This window comes from Molossus molossus, unplaced genomic scaffold (genome assembly GCF_014108415.1).
Source record: "Molossus molossus isolate mMolMol1 unplaced genomic scaffold, mMolMol1.p scaffold_m16_p_20, whole genome shotgun sequence".
Lineage (NCBI taxonomy): Eukaryota > Metazoa > Chordata > Mammalia > Chiroptera > Molossidae > Molossus > Molossus molossus.
In genome coordinates, this window is record NW_023425356.1 from 10,200,268 (window position 1) to 10,225,294 (window position 25,027).

General features: G+C 42.4%; 1 protein-coding gene across 3 annotated transcripts in view; it reads left to right on the forward strand.

The window, feature by feature from the left end:
- Positions 1-24,754, forward strand: part of AHCYL1 (adenosylhomocysteinase like 1) — a 38,366-nt gene extending 13,612 nt beyond the window's left edge. For 2 of the 3 annotated variants that reach the window (XM_036272294.1, XM_036272296.1), the window contains exons 2-17: positions 10,872-10,983; positions 13,519-13,662; positions 14,894-14,994; positions 15,413-15,515; positions 16,443-16,537; positions 17,112-17,218; positions 18,016-18,132; positions 18,376-18,439; positions 19,226-19,314; positions 19,669-19,739; positions 20,104-20,198; positions 20,284-20,382; positions 20,780-20,848; positions 20,936-21,014; positions 22,107-22,227; positions 22,716-24,754. In XM_036272294.1, the coding sequence (XP_036128187.1) occupies positions 10,893-10,983; positions 13,519-13,662; positions 14,894-14,994; positions 15,413-15,515; positions 16,443-16,537; positions 17,112-17,218; positions 18,016-18,132; positions 18,376-18,439; positions 19,226-19,314; positions 19,669-19,739; positions 20,104-20,198; positions 20,284-20,382; positions 20,780-20,848; positions 20,936-21,014; positions 22,107-22,227; positions 22,716-22,722 (1,452 nt within the window). In that variant the 5' untranslated portion in view covers positions 10,872-10,892 and the 3' untranslated portion in view covers positions 22,723-24,754. The remainder of the gene's footprint in view (positions 1-10,871; positions 10,984-13,518; positions 13,663-14,893; positions 14,995-15,412; positions 15,516-16,442; positions 16,538-17,111; positions 17,219-18,015; positions 18,133-18,375; positions 18,440-19,225; positions 19,315-19,668; positions 19,740-20,103; positions 20,199-20,283; positions 20,383-20,779; positions 20,849-20,935; positions 21,015-22,106; positions 22,228-22,715) is intronic. The other variant, XM_036272293.1, reaches the window with a different exon arrangement.
- The last annotated feature ends 273 nt before the right edge of the window (positions 24,755-25,027 follow it).

Sequence of the window (25,027 nt, forward strand, 5' to 3'; positions counted from 1 at the left end):
TGTAAATAAATCCAGGTGGTGTTGCTAAATTGTTTATGGTGCAAGTAGGAAATTTTGGATCGTTAGTAAAATGGTCAGGATTAGACCGCCCAGACATTCTCCTCTCCCTCTCTCCCCCAAAGCAGTGGAAGCATATGCCAGAATGAGTGTTTGGGCTCTGTTGTTCTCCCCTCTCACTCTTTCCAAGTCTAAGCAGCAGTACCTCTTAATGGCAACTTTTAAAAAAATGTATACAGGGTGTCTGTATATTCTATTATATTTTGAAAATGAAATGTATTTTAATAAACACTGGCTTTATAATTATTCAAAGTTGTGGGGACACCCTATATTACATTTTTTGCATCATTTTACTTCTTCCCTACATCAGTCTAAATTTTGGAACTGAGAGAATTCTTCTTTTTACCTAAGCTGACAAAAGTCCATCTGGTATAAACACAGAAGGCCTCAGTAGTACACCATTGTAAGCTGACCCCATTGAAAATAAATGGAAAGCTGCTGTTTCCCCCAGCCTTTTCAAAAGACGGATAATAGTACTAGGTTTGCAGTGTTTGGGAAGGATTTTTTTTGTTTATTTTTTTCTTTTTCTTTTTTTTTTTAATCTTGATGTTGGAAGCAAATTTGCCTTGAGCAAATCACTTAACCCCCACCTCTGTTGTGTTCTGTCATCTGTGACGGGTAGATCTGGCATCCAGAGGATTCCAAAATCTTTTGAAAAATATGAATCCTCTAGTATAAGGAAGTCATAACCATAAGCTACTAATGTTAGAGTGCTTAAACTAGAAAGTCATAGAAATTTAGTCATTTAGGCATTGGTTTTCAAATACTAGTAGGTAAGGATTTCAAACTTCTAATCCACTTTAAGTAAAAATCCTAATTTACTAGTGGTTTTACTTGTTATTTTTTGTCAAGATTTAAGCAAAAGTGATTTGAAACTATAGATCAGTAATGTTCTAGTAGTATTCTTTATTGATAAAAGTTGCTGAGACTTTTTTTCTTTTACAGCATTTGATGTTGACTTTCGGTGTGCATACAGCCTAAAGCAAGAGATTTTTATCCTTGTGTGCCTGTCTACTTTACTCATTAGAAAAATGGCTGTTCAGAAAGTCCTAAGTCAAGAAAACCCATGCTTGTATATTCTGGTCTGGAGGATGACAGTGTACTATATTCATTACCAAGCAAAGGGGTAGCTTTTCTTTTTAAATAGCCCCAAAGAAGTTATAGGCAATAATTCCTTTCATCCAGCTTGCTTCTTATAGGCTAAGATCATGATTTTATATTGAGACTTTTTTTTCCTCCAAATCCTCACCTGAGGATATTTTTTTCCATTGATTTTTAAATAGAGTAGGAGGGAGGGAGGGAAAACATCAATGTGAGAGACACATCAATTGGTTGCCTCCTACATGGCCCCAATTGGGGCTCGGGATCAAACCCGAGACTCTTCGGTTCATGGGCTGACTCTAAATGCTGAGCCAAACCAGCCAGGGCTATACTGAGACTTTTATCTAAAATTGAACATACAGCCCTGGCAGGTTTGGCTCAGTGGTTAGAAGACTGGCCTGTAGACCAAAGAGTTGCAGGTTCGGTTCCGGTCAAGGGCATGGACCTCAGTTGTGGTTCGGTCCCCGTCCCTGGTCAGGGTCATGCGGGAGGCAACCAATCAATGTTTCTCTCTCTCTCTCCCTCCCACTCTGTCTGAAAAATCAATGGAAAAATATCCTCAGATGAGGATTACAAAAAAAAGTTTTTTAATAAATAAAATTGAACATGCACATCTCAAGTTACAAGAAGGATGGCAAATATTCCTTCTCTAGAATGAAAAACACAGTTATGTTTTTGACGTGACTATCTTTGATAGATTCTTGCCCATGTATTGTGTCTGTAGTCTCTCCTTCTAAAGGCTTTCTTGTGTTTTGTTTTCAAGAACTGTGGAAACTAAAGCCAACTGCAGCTAGCTGATCTTTAAAGTAATTTCACCTTGCTTTTTGGACTTGAAAATATCCAGTCTCACTACAGAATGGATTTTGAAAGGTCCATCCCACTCACAACACCTGTTATTACATAGTTAGTATTTAGCATTTAAGTCTTTAAAGTTAGATTATTAGTGTTGAGTTTTGATGGCTCTTTCCTCCCTTGAGCCTCTACTTTATGGGAGGGACATGGTGGATGCTGACTGAAAAACTGGTATGGTTTCCATCTCATTAACTTTATTGGGTGTTAGTCTAGGGTTTGGAAAGCTGACCTGCGTGGACTCAGCTGCCAATTATTGGGAACTGCTTGTGGTTCTTCTGCTATGTACTGTTTGGCAAGAACTTGCATGTTGCTCACCTCTAGTTAGATATGGCCTTCCCAAATGCTGAGCTGACTTCCAGGTGGGAGTTACTCAAGTAAATATGTGAAGAGAGTTTGAATTCATAGGATGTAATTAACTTTCAACTTCACTTAAGCTAGACTTCCAGATCAAGGGAAAAAGAATTATTCTTACATGTCTCCACTCTGTTTCTTCTTGGTAGGCTAAGACATTATACATGTGGCATTTACTCAGTCTGCATGGCTACCTTCCAAAATGCCTGAGAGACTCCATCTTCCTTCTGGAGCTATCCACTGATTGCTTGCTTTCAGAACTAACTTTTTTTCTCATAAAAATCATTTGAAGAATACAGATTTACCTGTTTGTAAGCAGTTGACAAGTTTTCATCTTAAAGAATACACCGGCATACCTTGCCAATTTAACTTCTGTATTAGAGACCAAGATTGTCAACATAAGGAAAGAGTTACAAACAGGAAAATTTAAAGTTAAAAACAGCCTGGCTGGTGTGGCTCAATGATTGAGCGTTGACCCATGCACTAAGAGGTTGCTGGTTCGATTCCCAGTCAGGGCACATGCCCAGGTTGTGGGCCCGATCCCCAGTGGGGGGCTTGCAGGAGGCACCCAGTCAGTGTTCTTTCTCATCAGTGTTTCCATCTCTCTCTCCCTCTCCCGTCCTCTGTGTCTAATATATCAATAAAGAAAAAAAAATTTTTTTTTTAAGTTAAAAACAAATGGTCAGCCCTGGCTGGTTTGGCTCAGCAGTTAGAGCATCAACCCCATGGATCAGAGAGTCCCGAGTTTGATTCCGGCTAAGGGCATGTACCTCAGTTGCAGTTTGACCCTGGCCCCAGTTGGGGTCGTGTGGGTGGCAGCCACTTGATGTGTCTTTCTCACATCGATGTTTCTCTTTCTCTCTTCCTCCCTCTCTCCCTCCTGCTGTATCTGAAGATAAATGCAAAAATGTCCTCGGGTGAGGATAAAAAAAACACAGAAATGGTCATGTTAAATTTGAAATGGAAATATCCCTATGAATTTGTGAGTAAAACAAAAAGATTTTCTGTCTCCACTGAAAGAACCTGGAAGCACTGACTTCTCTGGTGGCAGTTAGCACACCTTCTACCCAGATGTCAGTTTCAAAATGCCATTCCCCTCTGGAAGAAGTCAGGGCTCCTTGGAGAAGTGGCCAGTTTCAGGTCTGAGCAGGGAAAGGACAAGGCGAGCCTGGTGTATCTTGTGTCCGAAAGGAAAGAAGTGCTCAAATGGGGTCATGTCAGAAGAGCAGAGCAGAAGAGTTTCTTTGAAGGAGGCTCCCTCTGGTCTAATTTGGGACAATTGCACTCATTGTGTAATAGACTGTAACATTGAGTACATAAAAATATGAATGACAAGTGACAAATAGATAGGGAGAAAAAAATCTTTTCTTTTTTTTAACCAAAGAATGCCAGCTAATAATATATTTGGAAGGGATGATAGAAGAAGAAATCATGATTCTATAAGCCACCCCCACCCCCAGTATAACTGGTTTGGGCATGGATTATGAACAGATGGTAAAGTCACTAGGGAACAGGATATTCACAGGCTGACAAGTATCACTCCACAAATTAACCATTATTTGCAAAGGAGAAAATATACCTTTCAAACACTGAGTCTCACTTTAACCAAGGGTTCAGTTTAGTGACACTAATAGTGGAACAACCTGATGCTGTGTGTCACCTGATATGGTGCAAAGTGAATTATACAACATCATCTGTGAAGTATTCCTGCCAAAACGTTAACCTCTTTCTAATCAAACCTCAAAACTGAACTTCCAGTTTATAGGAAGGAAACTATGTGAAATGGGAGATTCTATGAGGCAAGTGGCCTGGACTCTTCAAGAAAAGTCAGTATCACAAGGAGGGAGAAAAAGGCAAGGGGGGCGGGGGATTGCTCTGGATAGCAGAAACTAGAGGAACCTAACAGCCAAATGCATTTAGTGAACCTTGATTCCATCCTGGGTTAGAAGAGTTGAGGAGGCTGTTGGGTCTACAGCTATGAAAGACATTCTTGAGATAACAGACGTTTGAATGTATACTGGGTATTTGATGACGGAGGATTGTTGTTAATATTCTTAAGAATAATGTCATTGTGGTTCTGTAGGAGAATATCCTTGCTCTTAGAAGTTGCATGCTGAAGAATTTGTTGGTGAACCTTCACGTTTGCCACCTTTATTTTTTTTGTAGGACCATTTGAAAGTATGCATCTGTATGTCTATATATACAGAGAAAGAAACCTAATATGGAAAATGGAAAGATTCAGTGTAGGTGGAGGGATATAGGTTTTGTTATATTATTATTTAAAAATCTCTGTATGTTGAAAATGATCATAATGAACTTGGAAAAATAAATAGAAAGGGCCACAGCGGTGGTGGTGGGGTAAGATTGGGTGGGTCCTTTGGTGTATCACTAAAGTCATGGTTCTGTTCCAGAAACCTAGATTTCTTCAGTCAGCTGTACAAAAAAAAAACAAAGTTTATGTAGAGTTGACAATTCAATGTCAGGCGCAAGGAAGAATGACTGACATGTTTTCATATAGTACTGTACTGGTAGTGGCTTGAGGATGAGAAAGTATGGACAGGTAGATAGCCAAATAGAAACATAGTCTGGATATGTGTTGTGCTCTGTTGTAAATTGTGGTTTTCAAAAGATTAGGAAGCTCTTCCCTGCCCTACTGGTAGCCATTTTTAACCTCTTTATTTTACCTCTAGTTGGCAGTGGGAAGCCCAGATCACTCATTTTTACTGTATCACTTTAGGTACAGAGGTGGGGAACCTTTTTTCTGCTAAGGGCCATTTGGGTATTTATAACATCATTTGTGGGCCATACAAAATTATCAACTTAAAAATTAGCCTGCTATATTTGGTCAGGCTAATTTGGTGAGGCATGTGACGTTAGCTGGTATTGATTTTGTGGTCCTTATGCAGCCAAGAGCCCCACGTTCCCCACCCCTGCTTAGGAGATAATAGAAACCAGTGAAGTATGTTGTCTCCTATGAAGAGAATGGAGTAGTTGATAAGGGTAAAACTGCTCTTTGGCAGAATTTTTCAGGCTTTACGTTCCTTCCTCACCATTAAGTGACTCAGCAGTGTGGGCCCTGGTATTGCCTCTCCCTTCCTCCTCCGGACGCTGATGAAACATCAAGTTGAATCCCATTCTGAAAGGAGTGTTCTGACTGGAACTGGATTCTGGCAGTGTGTGTTATATCCTGTTACTGTTTAGACACGGAGGCGGGTGCAGTGGGGGAGAGACATGTGCTGTGATTAGCTTGCCCAGTCCCTACCCCTCAGAAGCTCAGGCCCCATCCGGGGAAACTGAGAACTTAAGAAACTTGAAACCAGGAGGGAGGACCTGGTTTCTCAAAAGACTGGTTTCTGTTCTAGGATTGGGAGGAAGTGACTGAAGAGGGCTGTCAGTTCGACTCTGTGGCCTGAGCATGATTCCCTTGAGATTAATTGTTTTTTGGGGGTGTACCCAAAGGCAACGTGTTGGGAAGGGGATGTCCTTTTTGGGGACATTTCTTTTACCTAAATGAAAGTCTGAAAGATGTTTGGACTTACAAAGTTTTCATACCAGGAAGTTGGTGTTTGTTGGTAACTGTTTCTTTGGATTCAGTTGAATTGGGAATTAGACTGATCAGTGGTATCAAGGAAAGGTCTTAAACCTGTTTAGGGTGACAGCCATACTCTCTTCCTTTCTTCTGAAAAATGAGCCCGTGAGAGAAGAACCTATAGAGAAAGAGTACATTAGCCAGAAGATGTGTGAAAGAGGGCTTACAGGAGATGTGGTGGGAATCCTGGGAGGTGTTACAGCACATTGCTCAGTAATGGACCTTGTTCATATTTCTAGCTTCTAATAATCACTTTTTTGCTCAATTGCTAAATGTTAGCTAAAGAATATGCTGACCATAATTTTTTAAAAGAAAAATCTGCACACATGTATGCTAGAGGAGACTGGGACAGATTATATACATTTGGGAATGTCTCAGAAAGCATGCCGTAGGAGGGACACTGGCTCTTTCAAATAATCCTCAGCAGTAAGGACTGATCCCTCTACTCACTTAGCTCTGCTTTCTTAATTATTTGTTTCTCTAATAATTGCTGTTTACCTTGAATCTAGTTCTTCACCCTTGGGAGGGAAACTTTCTGAGGAACTTAGAAGCTGTTAGATAGGCATGTGAAGTAACAGGTTTTATAAGATGTCTAGCCTAACTTCTGACTTTTGGAGGCCCGAGTTTAAAAAACCCAGATAAGGCTGTGAAGATACCATTATTTAGTATATTCCTAAAGAAGCAGTAATATTCTATGACAAAACCATTTGTGTTAACATTAATTACACTGTGAGTTAGAGCACATCTATAGACTGGAAAGGACTGTATTTCCTTCCATAGATCTTTCCTGGAATGGCACTGGGTGCTTAGTCGGTGCCTACCAAATGTGTTGACTGAAGAGTGTACTCTGTGAGTATTATCCTGATCACCATCCCTTGGCCAGTGTGTCATAGTGGAATTCTGGTGGTTTTTAATTCTTTCTGATTCAGGAGCTAGAAGGCAGAATTGGGTGGGACCTGGAAAGTAGTTTAGCTAAGCTATTTAACATCTTAGTAGACAGATGCTCTATTTGTGGAAGTAAACCTCTCAGCTTCTAATGCTAAAAAAAAAAAAAAAAAAAATCAATTAGGATCAACTGAATGAGTGGTATGTAACCATTTTTCTTCTCTGGAGGTTTACAAATGTTTGAGGTTACCTGTGATCCCTTTTTCTTGGTGAGTTCTATATAGCAATTCTTGCAGCTGGCTCTGTCACCAGACTTACCAGTAGGTGGGTGTACCATACCCCGCATTGTTTCTTCCATAAAGCTTTTCTTTACCATTCTCAGTAACACATGGAAGAGAGTCAACTATTGTACCCACTAAGCTATTTGAAGAGGTGCTCTAAAATAGCATGTTAAATTGGCCTGATACTTAATTGAGTTTTGAAGGCACAGCAAGTAGATGTATTTGAAGAATGGGTCAATCCGACCTTCTAGCCTGTCTCAGATGTGGTAGTAGTTCAAGAATGGAACACTAATGTGTATGTTGTGGGTAAGGCTGTTTTATGAGGGGGTGAGTATCCAAACACAAGATAGTTCTTTAGCAGGACTTTCTGATTTTCAGATACTTTTTAGATTTTAACTACCTATCTCCTTTCCCCTCCTCAACTTCCCCATCCTATGTCATATTTAGTCCTAGCATGTCCCTACGGATCTGGATTTGAAGAAATACTAAAGGATACTATTTAAGATTTAATAATGATTAGAAGAAATCAAGATAATGGGAAGTATTGTAAACGGAACAACTTTGCCGTCAGACTTGGCTTAAATGCAGTGAGGCCAACCCAATTAGAAGCTGTTATTGAGATATGGTTTCACTAGAGAGAAAACCTTATGATGTCTAAAAATTGATTTTGGCAACAGTGTTTTTATTTATACTGTGAGGTTGAACAACACTCCAGGAGGTACTTCTCCACAGGGAAGACAGAGCTCCTAGCTGTGCATTTGTGATACAAATTCTCTTCAGCATGGAGGTTTGAGGGTAGGAAAAGAGTCCAGGTCATCATGCATCTTAGTCGCTGGACTGCCTTATAAAGCAGTGAAAATATCAAATAACTGCAAGAATAGACAGCCACCCATCCATGTCATGGCTTGAGTTAACATTCTGCCCTTCAAGTATGGACTGTATTTATCATTTAAGGGGTGGGGCTCTGCACTGATTCGTAAGCTGCTTGTAACACAGTCCCAGTCTAATATTTTTAGATGAGAAAGGTTTGCTAACTATAGGCGACTGAGGAGCTACATTAATACAAGGTGGATGATGACTGTTCAGTTCTTAGGGTGCTGAAGAAACACACTCCTATCTTGCCACAGCTGCCCCTCTATTTCTTTATTTTAAAAATTGCAAACATTGCTGCAGTTTCCTCCCCACCCCTGGTAGGAGGTGTCTGGGAATATACCTGGAACCTTTTCAAAACAGATGAACAGGGGAGGGAGCCTTATGTAATGTAACAGCCAGAAAAAGTGAGCAGTGAAGAACAACAGGGCTGAGGGAAGAAGGGCTACACCTGGAGAGCGTTCAAAGACATCGATGGTCTCTTGACTGTATTTTTCCTGCCACCAAAATAACTGCATATTGGGCTGAAAGTTATTACCTTGGTCCTGGATTAGTCACCTCAGTAAAACTAGCTTTCCTGAAGTCATGTGAACATGGAGTGGGAAATCCTGTGTAGAAGGGCAGGTGCCGAGCTGTGGCCACTTCAGTCGGGAGGAGGGCAGTTGTTTTTTTCCTTTATTGATTTTAGAGCGAGAGAAAGTGAGAGGGGGAGAAAGATAGAAACATCAATGAGAGAGAACATCGATTGGCCACTTCCTGCATGCCCCCCACTGAAGATTGGGCCCACAACCTGGGCATGTGTCCTGACCAGTGACTTCTTGGTGCATGGGTTGACGCTCAACCACTGAGCCACACTGGCTGGACACATTTAAGCTATTTAAAGTTAAAAGTTTAGCACCTAGAATGAGAGGCTTCAGAAATTCTGATGCAGTATATGTTGTTTAGCTTGAGTCTTTATTGTTTACTTATTTTTGAAATTTAATGATTTGATATTACAGAAAAAACATTTGCAGGGCTCACTTATTCTGTAGATAATTATTGAACACTTTTTATGTGCCAGGCCCTGGGCTACATGCCAGGATGTGTAGCTCTTTCTCCAACTTGCCTTTAGGATCTGTACCTAGACAGTGCAGCAGGCTGTGGACTCTCCCTCCTTACTCCATCTAGTAGCCTAAAGAAGAAAACTTGCCTAGTTGGATGTTGATTCAAGTGGGATTTAAGTAGAAGTACACTCAGCTTTTTCTCTCAGTACTGTTGCCCGAAGTAGTATCTGTGACTGTTACCGAACGGCAGTTCTCTGCTTTCACTCTTGTTGTGAAACCCAAGTCTGTTCCGAGCTACGGCTTCATTACCTGTGGAGTCCTCCTAATTCCCTAGCCGGTTTGTTCGTGTTCGCTACCAGGCCGAGACTGCACACTTAACCTGCTTCTCATACTGCCACTGATGCTACCCAGGCCAGAGTATACATGTGACAGGACGGGGACTTTCTGGATGTGTAACTAAGGGGCAGTTTACTCTTCTGGCTTCAAGTGGCTCTGACCATGTTGCTAGCATTCTGGAGAGAAGATTTTGACCTGTGATCGCTTACATTTCCAGAGATGTTTGCTGAAGACAGCTTAGTGGGTTCTCCATGAGAACCTTTTCAGGTTTAGTCAGACTGTGAGGAAAGTCTCAATTCAGATTCTCAACCCATTTTTTTTTCAGGAGGCTGAAGTTTAAAGAAAGGGTTATCAGAGTGTAAATAGGAATTCAGGATGAAGATTTAAACCATTTACAGAAGAAAGTGTTTTCATACACTTGAGAAACATCCATTAATTTGCCTATAAATATTGTTAATTATAAGCTATTTGCTGTTTATTAAAGCCAGTTTTCCAAGTATCTTTTAAACAGTTACTGAGTTCTGGTTTATTTCATTGAAGGAAGTTTTTAGTGCCGAGTTTACCAAGTCATTATTTTCTCCTTCCTTCAAATTAGTCCCAATTAGTTGGAATTTACTGTGGTGTATATGTTTTTTAATTTCTCTTTCATTAGAGTATTCTGGCATTTTACTGTATATGGAAGGTTCTGGGCTACTACGTTGGCTTTGTGAAGTAGGTGTATGTTTGGCCTCTGACCCCGGTGCTCATCACCTTCAAGGCATCTCTTCACAATTCTTTCCAAAAAGACCATTGCTAACTTCAGGATAAGAACGTGCTAAAAGAGAGTATTCTTTAAAAAAAAAAAACCCAGCCCTGGCCAGTTTGGCTCAGCGGTTAGAATGTTGGCCCGCGGACCAGAGCGTCCCGGGTTCGGTTCCTGCTAAGGGCATGTACCTCGGTTGCAGTTTGTCCCTGGCCCCGGTTGGGGTCATGTGGGTGGCAACCACTCAATGTGTCTCTCTCACATCAATGTCTCTCTCTCTGTCTCTTCCTCCCTCTCTCCCTCCTGCTCTATCTGAAGATAAATGCAAAAATGTCCTTGGGTGAGGATTAAAAAAAACAAAAAACAGAAGCACTTTGAGATTATGCCCGTTTTTTTATTGAGTTGGGAGATAGGGTGTATGTAAAGGGTTTAAAGTATGAAGGATATAAGAGGAAAGAAAACTTTATGGAATATGGGAAGTAAAATTTGTGAAATTGGACAGAAGCCAAAAGAAGGGTCTTAAGTCTCTCCCCACCCCCATCCCCCCCCCCAATTCTGCTGAAACAATTGGGCAGAGACACTAATTGGCATTTTGGGAAGAGTCAGAAGGTAGCCTCTGCCTGTCCTCATTTCTGATGGGAGAGTTGCTGGCTTAGTAGTAGGAGCACATGATAACAGCTTTCAGGGAAGACAACGTATGGCCTTAAAAATGGAACATTTCATAGAATCCTTGTAAGCTTGCAACTTTTGTCTTCCTCTTATAGCAAATCCAGTTTGCTGATGATATGCAGGAGTTCACCAAATTCCCCACCAAGACTGGCCGCCGATCTTTGTCTCGGTCCATCTCTCAGTCCTCCACTGACAGCTACAGTTCAGGTAGGTGTGAGTTTCAAGTACATGCTGCTCTCTCGCCCTGTTCTAGAGCCTGAAGCAAGTTCTCTCCCTGGGCTCTTATCTAGAATCTGAAAACACCTCCTGTCAGGGCTGTCCATCTTTGTGCTGAAGGCTGATAATTAGTGGTTGGGCAATGGGAATGTTCCCAGCCAGCCTTGTTGCTGGGGATGCTTTGTCATCTTGAGGCTTTCTTCCCTAATTGTCTCTGTGTGTGGTCTGTGGCCAGTGCCTGGTGGGTAGTTCTGGGCGGGTTCCCATTCCCACGTCTCTCTGTTCATCCGCCCACATTACCAAATGAGAAAATCGATGGTATTTTGGCTGACAGAACTGGCCTTGACAAGAGGTGTACTTTGAAAGCATAATTTCTAATTTCTTCATATGAGATATACCCTGCCTCCTTTCTTTTTCCTTCCTGTCTCCAAGACTTCTTGAATAGGGCCAGTGAACATTAGTATTTTGGCTTCTTTCATTTACTAGGTTATTCTTTCTGTTGAAGTATCCTCCCCTGTTAACCTCTAGAGTAGGAGAGATTCAAACTACTCTACTGTTTCTTAGTTCTTCTTTCCTGTCTTAGCCCCATGTAGGTGGTCTTTGGTGCCCTTCTCACCTTTAGAGGGGGTACTAGAAGAGTAACTTGGAAAGGATGTAGAAGCTGAGGGTTTTCGTGCTGGAGGGACATAGCACTGGATGATGCCCAGGGGCACCTCACCCAGGCTCCCTGTTCTACTGAGGAAGCACTGCTGAAAGATTGAGAGGTTTGCCCATGGTCAGAGGTTGTGATTAATGTCAACAAAGAGATTTGTACCAAAGCCATTTATTGTCTTTTGTCAGAATATTGTTTGCACTATCTTATTAAGGACTGGGCTTGAGGTACACGGAATGTAAAAAATCAAACAAATAAACATATTTTTAAAAAAACGTATTCTTCATCCTGTGCCACTGATAACACAGTATAGACAAGATAGGCAGACTAGGGCAAATGGTGGTACACAAGGTCAAGTACTGAAATAAATGAATATACAGATTCACTGTGGGCCTGTGTGCGCAAGAAGAGGTCCCAAATATAATGGCTGTCATAGACGAAAAGGTGTCTTGGGGTGACATACAAAAGGTGGTGGGTGACAAGCCTACTCATAGCTAAGAAAGAATTAATTGTGAAGGACTGAGTTATAAGAGGAAGAAAGATGGAATGAGTAAAGAAGGCTTTGACAAAGTCTTCAAAGATCTTGATGGCTGTGTGTTATAGGAACCTACTAGAGCATTTTTCAAAGCTTAGTGATACAGTCAAGTTGTTCTAGTGGGGTAGGTACCTTTAGTAGTGTCTGCTATCTAGACAGAACTACGTGTGTTGCTGGTAATACATAGAAGTCAGTAAGAGAGACCTGGTGCACTGGCAGAGACAGTGATCAGGGAAATTGTCCATTCAGACAGGAAAGAATTACTTCAGAGGTAAGGAGTGATTGTTATATATCCTCCTGCATATCTGTCTGAAAGGAAATTTTTGTTTTTATGTGAAGCTGCTTTTTAGAACCAGAGCTTCTCATCTTTTGTGCCTTTTCTTTCCATTGCTATATTCCTTGAGCACAACCCAGCATAAAAGCCCTTGTAAGATGATACCTTTTTCATCATTTCCAAATGATGCTGGTCCTCTGAACAGCAGCATTAACACCACCTGGGGACTTGTTAGAAATACAGTGATACCTCGGTTCTCGAACGCCTCGGTTTTCGACCAAATCGGTATTCGACCAGGAGATTCGAGAAACTTTTGTCTCGGAATCTGAACAAATATTTGGAACTCGAACTTCCGAGATGAGCCGAGTTGAGCCGAATGGCGTTCATTCGGCCCAGCGCGCCTTGCTTGCGTCATCAGTGTGAGTGCAGAGAGAGAGTCACGCTTTGTGGAGTCACGCTTTCCTATTGGGTTTCATTGCTTCGGTTCTCGAACAATTCGGTTCTCGACCATCCTCCTGGAACGAATTATGTTCGAGAACCGAGGTATGACTGTACCAGGTCTTGTGTCCCACCTGAGACCTTCTGAAGGGAGTTTCTGGTGGCGGGGCCTAGCCAACTGTGTTTTCACAAACCTTCCACGTGATTCTGGTAGATGCTTTAGGTGCATAAGTTTGAGACCCATTATCTGTAGAAATACCATTCTTTATGTGCCCTAAATTATTCTTCCATTTTGCCATGTCTGGTTCCAATTCAGATGGGGACCAAGTACCCAATTATCTGGGATTCACTAGAACTGATGCCAGATTGGGATCAGTAGCTCCTCGTCGCAGGCGTTAATGGCAGAGTATCATCGCAGTGGGTAAAGGGCCACAGCCCTGAAAGGTCCAAAACAGTTGCATTCCTGCCATTTATTAGACCCTGGAGGAGCAGAGCTGGGAGTGATGTCAAGGTGGCTGCAATGAAGAGTGTCAGCTTAATTTACATGAGAGTCCCTTGGGGGCCACACTCTGTGGATTTGGGGCCATTAAGGTTTTTCTGTCCTCATTCTCTCTTTCCTGGCTTTAGCTGCGTCCTACACGGATAGTTCTGATGATGAGGTTTCCCCCCGAGAAAAGCAGCAAACCAACTCCAAGGGCAGCAGCAATTTCTGTGTGAAGAACATCAAGCAGGCAGAATTTGGACGCCGGGAGATTGAGATTGCAGAGCAAGGTAAAGGGAGGGAGTGGGTAGGCGACTAGAAGCAACCACTTGCTGGTCATCGGGATCAATAAACAGCTTGAGGCTTGAAAGCTAATTTGAAAATCTCTTGGGAAAACCCAGTATCCCAGACTTTTGGACAATCAGATCTATGTATGGAGCTTGAGCCTCAGGATTCTTATTGTCTTCCCTGCTTCCTGTTCTCAGCATGTGGTGATAGACAGAGTAGTTTCTGTTCCCCCACTTCACCCCACCCCCATAGCACCATATCCAGAGATCTAGTTGCAGAGTCAGTAAGTCTGGGATCACTGTTACGAGGTGGTTAAATCCGCAGGATCCTGCCATAGCTGCCAATCTCTGAGACCCAGATTTCCCAGAAGCAGCAGATATGGGAGGGTTTTCAGCAGGACACGGCGACCTAGGGTCTCATTTGGTCTGCAGTCCTGAGCACCCTCTGCTGGAGCAAGAGTAAAAGTGACTGACAATTAAATCTTGGTTTCTCCATCCCACACCCAGTAATGTCTCCTTATCCTTGTGTTGCTTTCCCATCAAAAGCATGTTCTGTACTGGGACCAAGTACAGAAACCAAAGAGACTGAGAGAATAGGGTTAAACAGCATAGAAAAACAGAAGCATGTGGCTTCTGCTGAGAGGAGAGCCTTTCTTCCTGGTGCAGTGGTTATATATAGGAGCCAGTTAGCCAATGCCTTGACTAAGTCCCTCTCCTCCCAAATGAATGATGAGACTCACCCTCCATTTTGTCAGTTTTGAGAATTTACTTCATTCTCTGTATATAAAGCTGAAACCATAGACTAGGGGTAGGGAACCTTTTTCTGCCAAGGGCCATTTGGATATTTATAACAGCATTCTTGGGCCATACAAAATTATCAACTTAAAAATTAGCCTGCATTAAAAAAAAAACAGCCTGCTATATTTGGTCAGGCTAATTTCATGAGGTATGTGATGTGAGCTGGTATTGATTTCATGGGCGTTATGTGGCCCGTGGACTAGCCGTTCCCCACCCCTGCCATAGAGGAAGAGAGAAATTCCAAGTGATTGGATAACAACCCTCCACTGTTGTTTTGCTGTTGAAGCTGGCAGTTATCAGATCAGAAATATGCTTAGAGTTTTTCTAACTTATCTCACCATATCTCAACAGATCCAGACCCGCCCTCACTGTTGCTGGGCAGGAATTGGTGATGCTGCTAGTGCAGACCTAGCTCAAATCCTCTGTTCTTTCACAGACATGTCTGCTCTGATTTCACTCAGGAAACGTGCTCAGGGGGAGAAGCCTTTGGCTGGTGCTAAAATAGTGGGCTGTACACATATCACAGCCCAGACTGCGGTGAGTTTGTTGGGAGAAAACAGAGGGACTTTTGATGAAGGGGGGGAAAAAAACAACTTTTTTTTACTTACTTTTCCTTCTCTATCTATCCAACCTCCAAATGCTATTAGGCGGGACCTCCCTGTTATGCAATAATGGAGCTTTTTACTTTGTTTATATGGGTGTAACCTACTTTTAACAAACCTGACTTAGGGAGATCTAGATTTACAAAATTTGACTTGTTATAAAAATGTTATAAAGACTTTTAGGAACATATCTTTTGGGTAATGTTAGATACAATGTGCTGCCTTGATGGATTACACCCTCTTATAACTTCCCAGTATAACACCTGTTGCTTTGGAGTTGCTGGGTGTGGTTCTTTTATGAGCACTCCCTGCCTGCCCTCCTGCTCACCCAGTCTTTCTGTTCATCTGCGTAGGTGTTGATCGAGACGCTCTGTGCCTTGGGGGCTCAGTGCCGCTGGTCTGCTTGCAACATCTACTCCACTCAGAATGAAGTGGCTGCGGCACTGGCTGAGGCTGGTAAGTTCTACTTGTGTTGTTATTGTTGTTGTTACCATCTTTGCCTCCAAACATCATTTTTATGTACACAATTGTCTTTACAGTGTCATGTCTGTCTGGGGGCTGTAAAATTTGGAGGACAATAAAAATATCAACAGGAAGAAAATGGATAATAAAATTAAGGTTCATATCCATGATGGAATTAGTCATTAACAGTGATCTTTGAAAAGAATCTAATTGCATGAGGAAATGCTCAATTCTAATGTTACATGAACGAGGAAGAATGTTAAAATATATGAGCTTATATAGTAGGAGCTCAGCAAGTCTCCTTTCACCAAAAGTCTCATCTCTTTTGAGAGAACACAAGAAGTGCCTTCTGTATTGATAGCACATTGGACAAGTTGGTATTCACTGTTACTAGGAAAATATATGGCCACTTATGAGTTCAATTACACCTAAAATTATTTTTACTGTTAAAATATTCAAAAGAAAATCACCATGAAGTTTAAGGATCTCGCATCTCCCTAGGATCCTCAGAAAGCAGCTTTATAAAAACACTTGTTTTTCTTATTCACTCTTTTCTTATATTTATTGCAAAATTTCAGGAGGTTACAAAACAAAACACATAATCCTGATACACAGAGATAATAATATTTGACAATGTTTTTCATTTTTCTATTCAGTTTTTACAGAGATGAAATAAATCTCAATATGTATACAATTTTATAACCTAAGTATAACATCACAAGTAGTTTTCCCTGTCACTGAAAACTTTGGTAGCATCATTTTACTTTGACATGTGATTTTACTTCATAGGTGCTATTTTGACTTTTTGCCCTTCCTAAGTTGTTTCCTTTCTAGTATAGTTTCTGTAGCCCTTTTCAGAAAGTGCTATTGGTGTAGGACGTGCCCTGAGGAGGAATCCGCTGATCTGTGTCGTCTGTACAGGAGTTGCAGTGTTTGCGTGGAAGGGCGAGTCGGAAGATGACTTCTGGTGGTGTATTGACCGCTGTGTGAACATGGACGGGTGGCAAGCCAACATGGTAACCATGCACATTCATCCTATACTTTGACAAGACAGTTGTTTCCTTTTTGCACTCAAAGTATGGTTCCCTGAATATGTTTTGGATGTTCGGTCTGATGCACTTACTTTGTTGCCAAAGTGTTTAGCTTGATACCTATTCAGAATGGGTCTGAGTACTGAATGGACAGGTGGGGGCATGGTAAGACAAACTGAACACATGTGGCTCAAACGTAGCAGAATGAAATAGCAGGAAATGATGTGGTAACTCTATGGAGTAGGATTCTCGTTTCTTCCTTCCTGCCCCAGCTCTCTTTTGCATTCAAAGGGGCTATATATTTCAAGACTCGACTAAAAATAAGTGTATGACTAGCCTAATATTCTTCAGTAGAGCCTAGAACAAACTTAGGAATCTTTTTAACTATTTTACACCAACAAATTTCACTGTTTACACTTTCCCAACCTGCTCTCAGGAGCTCTGAGGAGTGCTCTTCCAAAACATACAGGGCTCTCTTAGTAGTACAGAAAGTGGGTTCAAAGTTCCCCCCAGCTCTAGCAGCCTGAATGCCCATAGAAGTCTTCTGGCTGTTCTGTAGATCCTGGATGATGGGGGAGACTTAACCCACTGGGTTTATAAGAAGTATCCAAACGTGTTTAAGAAGATCCGAGGCATTGTGGAAGAGAGCGTGACTGGTGTGCACAGGTAACAGACTCGAGTAGTTGCCCCTGTGTCCTTGCCTCAGCAAGTTCTTCTGGGCTCTCTCAGGCTGCAGGGCCGTGTTTCAAACCTGTAGGAACCCAGTGTGAGTGTTTTCATTAGATAAGACATTTTGAGTTTACTCTGAAAAATCAAGGAGACCCTTAACGGCAGTTATTTCAGGTTCTAGTTTACACATTTTTCTCTCCCACTTATTCCACTGTGATTCTCAACCAGTGTTGGGAGGTAGGAAGTGAGTATGTCTTAGAAAACTGTATTCAATATTGTATTACAATTTTATATTTGAAATAGGAAAAAATTCTATTGTAAAACTGGATGTTAGATATGCTACAAAAAGTAAAACTGGGCAAAATATTTTTGGCTTGTCAGAGTACCTAAAAGATACCTGTAAAGTGTTTCTTAGCTGGGGGCACATGGCACGTTGCTCTCACACACACAGGGAACCGTATCAGAATCATTGATCATCTCTGTTTATCAGAAGTAGACATGGGTTTTTTAAAGACTGAGAAAATGCTGGTCTAAGGAAATACATCCCCTTTTATGGAAGAGAAGTAAATTTCTTCAACTGGAAGGATTTTTTTCCTTCCCAGAAAAGGGGGAAGGGGGATGGAGAAGATGAAGTGAGGAGGGATGACAAAGAAATCATCTTCTTTACTAATATCCTGGGGCATGAATAAGGCTGGGGAGGGCAGCATGGAGCTTGGAGAGAATTAGGCAGATTTTGCCACATACTATGTTTTACCAGCTAACTTTGTTTTTGTTTTTGTGGCTTCTCCCTTTAGGCTGTATCAGCTCTCCAAAGCTGGGAAGCTCTGTGTTCCAGCCATGAACGTCAATGATTCTGTTACCAAACAGAAGTTTGATAACTTGTACTGCTGCCGAGAATCCATTTTGGATGGGTAGGTTGAAGAGTTCAGATACTCAAGCTTACAGGCGTGGATTTGCATTGGGTTGCAGTTAGTCTGTGTCAGTCCAGTCTTGTTCCCTGGTTTTCCTTTGACTTTGAGGGGTTCGTTTCATACCACGTCCAGCCAACCTCTGGTTGCAGTTCTTGTGGGCCATGCCCCACACTTTTCATTTTGTGCGGAGGGACTGTGTTTGAGCTAATAATGTTCAAGTTGAGCCCTTGTCTGTTTCCACAGCCTGAAGAGGACCACAGACGTGATGTTTGGTGGGAAGCAAGTGGTGGTGTGTGGCTATGGTGAGGTAAATAGCTGGGCCGCAGTGCCTGTCTTTTCATGGACTTACCAGAAATTCTGAGTTAAGACTTAAGCTGTCAGGGTGGAATCACTGAAGCAGCGTTTAAAATACCCTTTTAGATAACGTATCTCAAAAAAACAGCAAAAGTTCTTTATTCAGATTTATGAATAAAGACATGCAGAATGAGTTGAGTTTTTAGATTTCACCACTTTGTTTTGTGGAATGGAATGTTGACATCATTTCCCCCCATTTACAACAACCTTTTCTGAGACTTTATTCAAGTGTATATGGAGCATTTTAGCCCCACAAGTGATTGGCAGTGGAGTGAAGGGTAGAATCCAAAGTGGCATGTAGTTGACTGTCTCTAAACTGTGGTAGGTGAAAGAGATTTCATTGTCATCAGCAATGGTCCACAGAAGTTCCTGAGCTGCTAGGCTGTCCTTGAGTTTGATGCAACTCAAATGAGAGTGACCAGGTCTTTCTGGACTAAGAAACTAGAGGTTTAGTTACTCTTCTTGGCCTTGCTTTCCTAATGACAACACTTTTATTCTCTTGATCTGTTATACTGTCTCAAGCCCCAGCCCTTGCTGTGAAGTATGGAATGTCTGACTAAGGGTCACAGCATAATCTGGATCTATTTCTGCTCTGTCTGGGTTGGAGCCTTCCTGCAGGGGCTCAATAGATGATTGGTGATTTCAGAAAGTTTAATTCCTGCCTCCCAAAGAGCCTCCCTGCCCCAGTACCCAGGCCTTGGTGGACCTGACAACCTGACTTCTTTCTTATGCTCTGTAGGTGGGAAAGGGCTGCTGTGCTGCTCTCAAAGCCCTGGGAGCAATTGTCTACATCACAGAAATTGACCCCATCTGTGCTCTGCAGGCCTGGTAAGAGCAGAGTATTCGATTCACGCCAGGTTCTTTGTTTCTGAGAATTCATGAGTGATCATATTAACCATTCCTTGCCAAGATCTCTCAGGAGGAGAAGGAGGCAGCAACTGCTCTGTCCCTCCATTGTAATCCCAGGGCCTCCTGGAGCTTCTTGGCACCTTCCCTTCCTTGGGGGAATCCTGGGGAGTCTGAAGAGGCCAGTGTGTGTAGTTTAGCATAGCTTGTCACTACCATCCCTGAGGGGTGGCACTAGATCTTACTTTAGAAAGGAATTTACTAGTCTCATTTTGTGACCATCTTCCATCCCCCTGCCTCCTTGCTTTGCTCATAGTGTCTTTCCTTTTTTTCCAGCATGGATGGGTTCAGGGTAGTAAAGCTAAATGAAGTCATCCGGCAAGTTGATGTCGTGATCACCTGCACAGGTGAGTATCAGTGCTTTGTCCTGCATGGAGGAGTGTTCACTCTGGGGCTGTCTTCAAAGTGATCAGACTGACTTTCATATAAAGTGAGACCTGTGGTCAGTCTAAGTCTCTGTACTAGAGGAAACTATCAGAACCTTAACATGTTCTCCAGAACAAAGAGCCTTTTTCCCTGATGGCTTTTTATATTGCTCAGTTTTAAAACCAAATAATGTAGCCTAAAGAGCTGCTATGCAGTGCATACTTTCTCACAGTGTGTACATGCCCTTTAATGCCAGCAAACCTCCTCTCTGTGTTCCAACTGAAAACTCCTCAGTACCTTTGTTCCCCGGCATCTCTTTCTTCAGCCACCCTCCTGTACTTTTAGGAAATAAGAATGTAGTGACGCGGGAGCATCTGGACCGCATGAAAAACAGCTGTATCGTCTGCAACATGGGCCACTCCAACACGGAAATTGATGTGGTGAGGCTTCTCGCGCATTTCCTGCTAGGTCTTGTCCTCTTTCTTCCACGTGAGCCAGTCAGTCACCTGTGCCTCTGCCTTTCAGACTAGCCTCCGCACTCCAGAGCTGACGTGGGAGCGAGTCCGTTCTCAGGTGGATCATGTCATCTGGCCAGATGGCAAACGTGTCGTCCTCCTGGCAGAGGTACACACAGTAGGGCTTCTCCAGAGCCACACAGGCCTGTAGATAGATCTTGGGGGAGAGGGGAGGCAGGGAAAAAATATTGGGTCTGTTTCCCTGGCCTCTGTCTTTGGGTAGTGATCTGTTTCTCAAATGATCTGGTCCCCAGAATAGAATCACAACAATATCTACTTTTTACCAAGTCACTACCTCCTGACCGCAACTGAGTCTTCAGATTGTCAGACTCAGTGGACTTGCAGAAAATGAGACAAAACCTGGTCTGGAACTGTAACTCTCCCTCTACCAACTGTGTCCAGAGGGATATACAGGTTTCTCCTGCATTTGCTCAACCAATGAGACGTTGGAATGTGAAGCAAAGGGATAGCACACTTCATCCCAGGGCTCCCTTTTACCTTTCCAGGGTCGTCTGCTCAACCTGAGCTGTTCCACAGTTCCCACCTTTGTTCTGTCCATCACAGCTACCACACAGGTACGTGACAGCATGCCAGTGAGAGTGGGCCCTGCTGTGTTGCTAAGAAGTGTTTTTGTGTTTTCTGACCCTCTTTTCCCATCGTAGGCTTTGGCGCTGATAGAGCTCTATAATGCACCTGAGGGACGCTACAAACAAGATGTATACTTGCTTCCTAAGAAAATGGGTGAGTGAGAAACAGTACAAACCCCTACTGATCCTGGAGACCGATGAAAATCTTGGGATTTAGAGTCAGAGTTCTAGCACTGAGGTTTTTGGGCCTCAGGACAAGTTCTAATCTCCATGAGCCTCTGTTTTTTGTTAGTAAAGTGAGAAGACTACTGCAGACATTGCAGAATTGTAGTAAGAATTTAACAGCTAATGAGTAAGTGCTCAACACAATGAATATGGGCAGATGCTCTTATTCTGTGAAGCCTTAGGAAGTTCAGTAAACTTCCCACTCTACTGCTGAGTACAGCTTTGGACCAAAATGAGAAAAAGAATAAATATCGGCTTTATTGTTCATCCTCTGTATAGATTTGCAAACAACCTCTTGTCATTCCAGAGGACAGCTGTGCTGTGTTCGTGTGACATAATACATCATCTCTAGTTCTTTACCTTCCTGATTTGTGTGCCCACCTCCCATCTATAATTGATCACCTCAAAGCCTTGTCCTCTCAAAGCTGAAAAACTTCTTGTTCTTATCACCTCCAATACCTTACCTGAGATTGTTTTTGTTTTTTTTATTTATATTCATAAAGATAAAGTTTAGGAAGCTTATCCATGGAAAAGTAATAAATTTGTGCCAGCTGCCTTAGAAATCTCTGATCCTAAGATTAGAGGGTTTCGTGGCTCTTGTCCTAAATCAGTGTTGATGGCATAAGGCCCTTTTGAGCACCCCAGTGTCTACTTTGATTCATAACTTGACTGTAGTCCAGTTAGGGACGGTGCTACAGGAAGGTGAGAGTAGTTCATGGCATGCTGGACACTATGGTGAAGCCAAACGCATTGCCAGAGAAGGATGGGGATATACAGGTTTACCCCATGTTGTCACCCTGGCACATGGCTTTCTAGATGCACTGTGGATATACTGAGAGAAATACACTGCTTACAAAGGCAATGCCGAGGGTTGTAAGCAAATTCTCAAGTTGTAGATTCTTTCAGAGGTACTCCATCCCTTGTCTGTTCTCAAAAAGCTTCAGCTGGAAATAGAGGGAGGCATACTTCAAGAGGCATATTTGAAATGGAGTCTGCTCCACGGTCACCTTATTATTCCTAGATGAATATGTTGCCAGCTTGCACCTGCCGTCATTTGATGCACACCTGACAGAGCTGACGGATGACCAAGCAAAATATCTGGGACTCAACAAAAATGGGCCATTCAAACCCAATTATTACAGGTAACTTTGGGGAAAGCAAGTGGAAAGCTTTTCTGTCCAATATTAAACCAAGGCAACTATCCAGCTTCCTTAAATAAAGCTAATGTTATACCTGAATTAGAAGAGTTCAAGAACCCTGCCCAAACAGACACGGTGGGCAGAGAAATTATATATCTCTTAGCAGATGTAAGGAAGTAAAGGTTTTCTAAAATTTTGGAGCTTGGGCCTCACCCCTAGAGATTCTGTTGCAATTATTCTGGGATAGGACCCAGACTTATTTTGTAAAAGCTCCTCAGATAATTCTAATGTACAGTCATAGTTGAAAACCACTGACTCCCATTATCGGGAAATGGGATGAAACCAGAGGTGGCATTGTCAGACACACTGTGGAAGCACAGGGAAGTGTGGTCCTGGGGAGGGACCCTGCACAGTGTGTCTATTTCTTATTTTTCTCTTGGAACTCCCATGTGGAAGACACAGTGCTAAGCAATCCATCTCTTTCTTTACAGATACTAATGGACCATATTACCAAGGACCAGTCCATATGAACCACACAAGTCTAAAAGAAATCTTTTTTAAGATAACTTTTATTTTCTTCTTATTCCTTTCCTCTTGAATTTTTTTTCTATAATTTCATTTTTGTTTTTTTCATCTCATTATTCAAGTTCTGCAGACTACACAGGAACTTGCTTCATGGCTCTTTAGATGAAACTGAGGTTCAGGGGTCCTCACCTTAGGCACTAAAGGATTTACTCTCCCAGCCCAGAAAGGTGATTCTTTCTTTACCATTTCTGGGGACTTTAGTCTTAATTGGGTACCTTATCAATAGGAAATGTAAGGTACCTTATAGGTGGAACAATCTGCAATGTCTAAATTGCCTTAAAAGAGCCCATTTCTTAGCTGCTGAAATCAGTGCTCTTTAACTTCTTCAGAGGAGCAGGGATGGTACCTACCAGCCAGGTAGGTTAGACATAGGTGGTGCATGTTAATTCCCCCTAGATGTCCAAGCCCTGTTTCCCATGTGAAGGTGGTGTGTCTGGTTCAGAGATGTGCACTAGTGAGTGTTAATCTAGTAGGCCCATGTGGCTTAGTACAGCCCTTCCTCCACTCCCACCAGACCTTCTCATCTTCCAGGTTTTTAACCAGACTGCACTCTATTAAGTTGAATTTTGTCCTCTAGCATTTATTTCTGTTGTACCAAAAAAAACATGAGATGTGTTTAGTGTTAATGCTGAGAAACTGCTTGGGTGGCTAGTTGATATCAGTTTCTCTTTTAAAGCTTTGGGGCTAAGAGGGCAGAGTTGAGTCTAGAGAAATGTGGGTCTCAAACTCTGATAAATCTCTGTTTCTAGCCCACAATTTATAGCTTCACTGAACTGGGGCCATAATGCTAATTCTATCAGCTCTGCTCCATGCTGCTTGTGCTGAAGGCGAGTTTCTGGAGCCCTGATTCAGTATAAAGCACTGAGCTCTATCTTTAGGATTTATCCCTCAAGAGCAAATTTCTGGTCAGCTATGCTTCTGCAACCTAAAATATTTAAAGGGAGGAGATGTGGGGGGAGGAGGAAGGATATATCTACATTGGGCCATGGTTAGGGAAAGCTAGCTTTGGATAACTTACTGGGACTTTAGGCCCTATATAGCATTAGTTTTGCAGAAGTGGTACCACTTTTGATTGACATGTGTCACAAAAAGTTTCTGAACTAAGATCTTAAAGGGCAGTTTGTGTGGAGAGAAAGTGATCAGTACATCCTGGCTCATGCTCTGAAAGAATTCCCCAGACAGGCTCTTGCCAGGGTCAGAGAGATGTGTCCCTGTGCCGTGCATCTGCTCACCAGCATTTCTGCATGGTCATGTGAGCTTTGTGCTCGTGAGCTTTAAGTATATATTATCCAGGATCCTAAATCCTCAACTTGTTCTAGCTTGTGATCCTTCACAATCGGGTCAGACATTAGGGCTAGGTACTAGGAATTTTCGTGTCTCTCTTGCCATTGATCAGAGAGACAGACATTAAAACAGGAATATAAGAAAGGAAAGCATTCACCCTGCCACTCCCTACCAGGGGACAATGGTCTTGCCAAACTTTTTTCCTTTTCCTCTCCTGTTTCTCCCCACGCAGCCCTTTCCCACTCCTTGCCAGTGTGACCATGCTTGCTTCTCTGTAGATGCTAATGGTTCAAGTCCTTTTTCCCAGGGCATGTAACCAGCCAGTCAGAACACCACATCCTTAGGGGAAGTAACTTGGCCAACAGGGGTATCCATTGTGTCAGCTCTGCTAGAGGGAAGGGTTACAGGTCCTACTGCCCTCTGGCCTGCCCCTGCTCCCATATCTATTACTGTGTCCATAGGAATAATAGGTAAGGGCTCCGTCTCTGTCAAGCCATGTAACAAGGACACTGTGGGAAAATGTCTGGCATCAGAGGGAGCATGTGGAGAGCAACTTGGGAGGAACAAGTTTATTTTGTATTGAATGATTTTTAATGAATGCAATATTAATCCTTGCAGATGAGCAATAATCATTAAAGTCAATTAAAATGATAAGACCTTATTGGAAGTCTATGTCATTCTTGGTTGAACAGTAAAACTTCATTAGAACCTGTTTTCTAGGCTGGGACAAGTGTCAGTCAGCAGTATCTAATAGAGATTTGTTGAGGACCTAATAGAGGAACAGGCTGGAATCAGCTCCTCAGTAATATCTTAAGTGTTGTATGCCTCTTCTGTGCCAAGGCCGCCCTCGCTTCCTTCAAGAAGCAGACCTGCTGCTTACACTTCAGGACTCCGCACTTCATCCTCCCCTTCCAAAAGCCTATACCTAACTCTT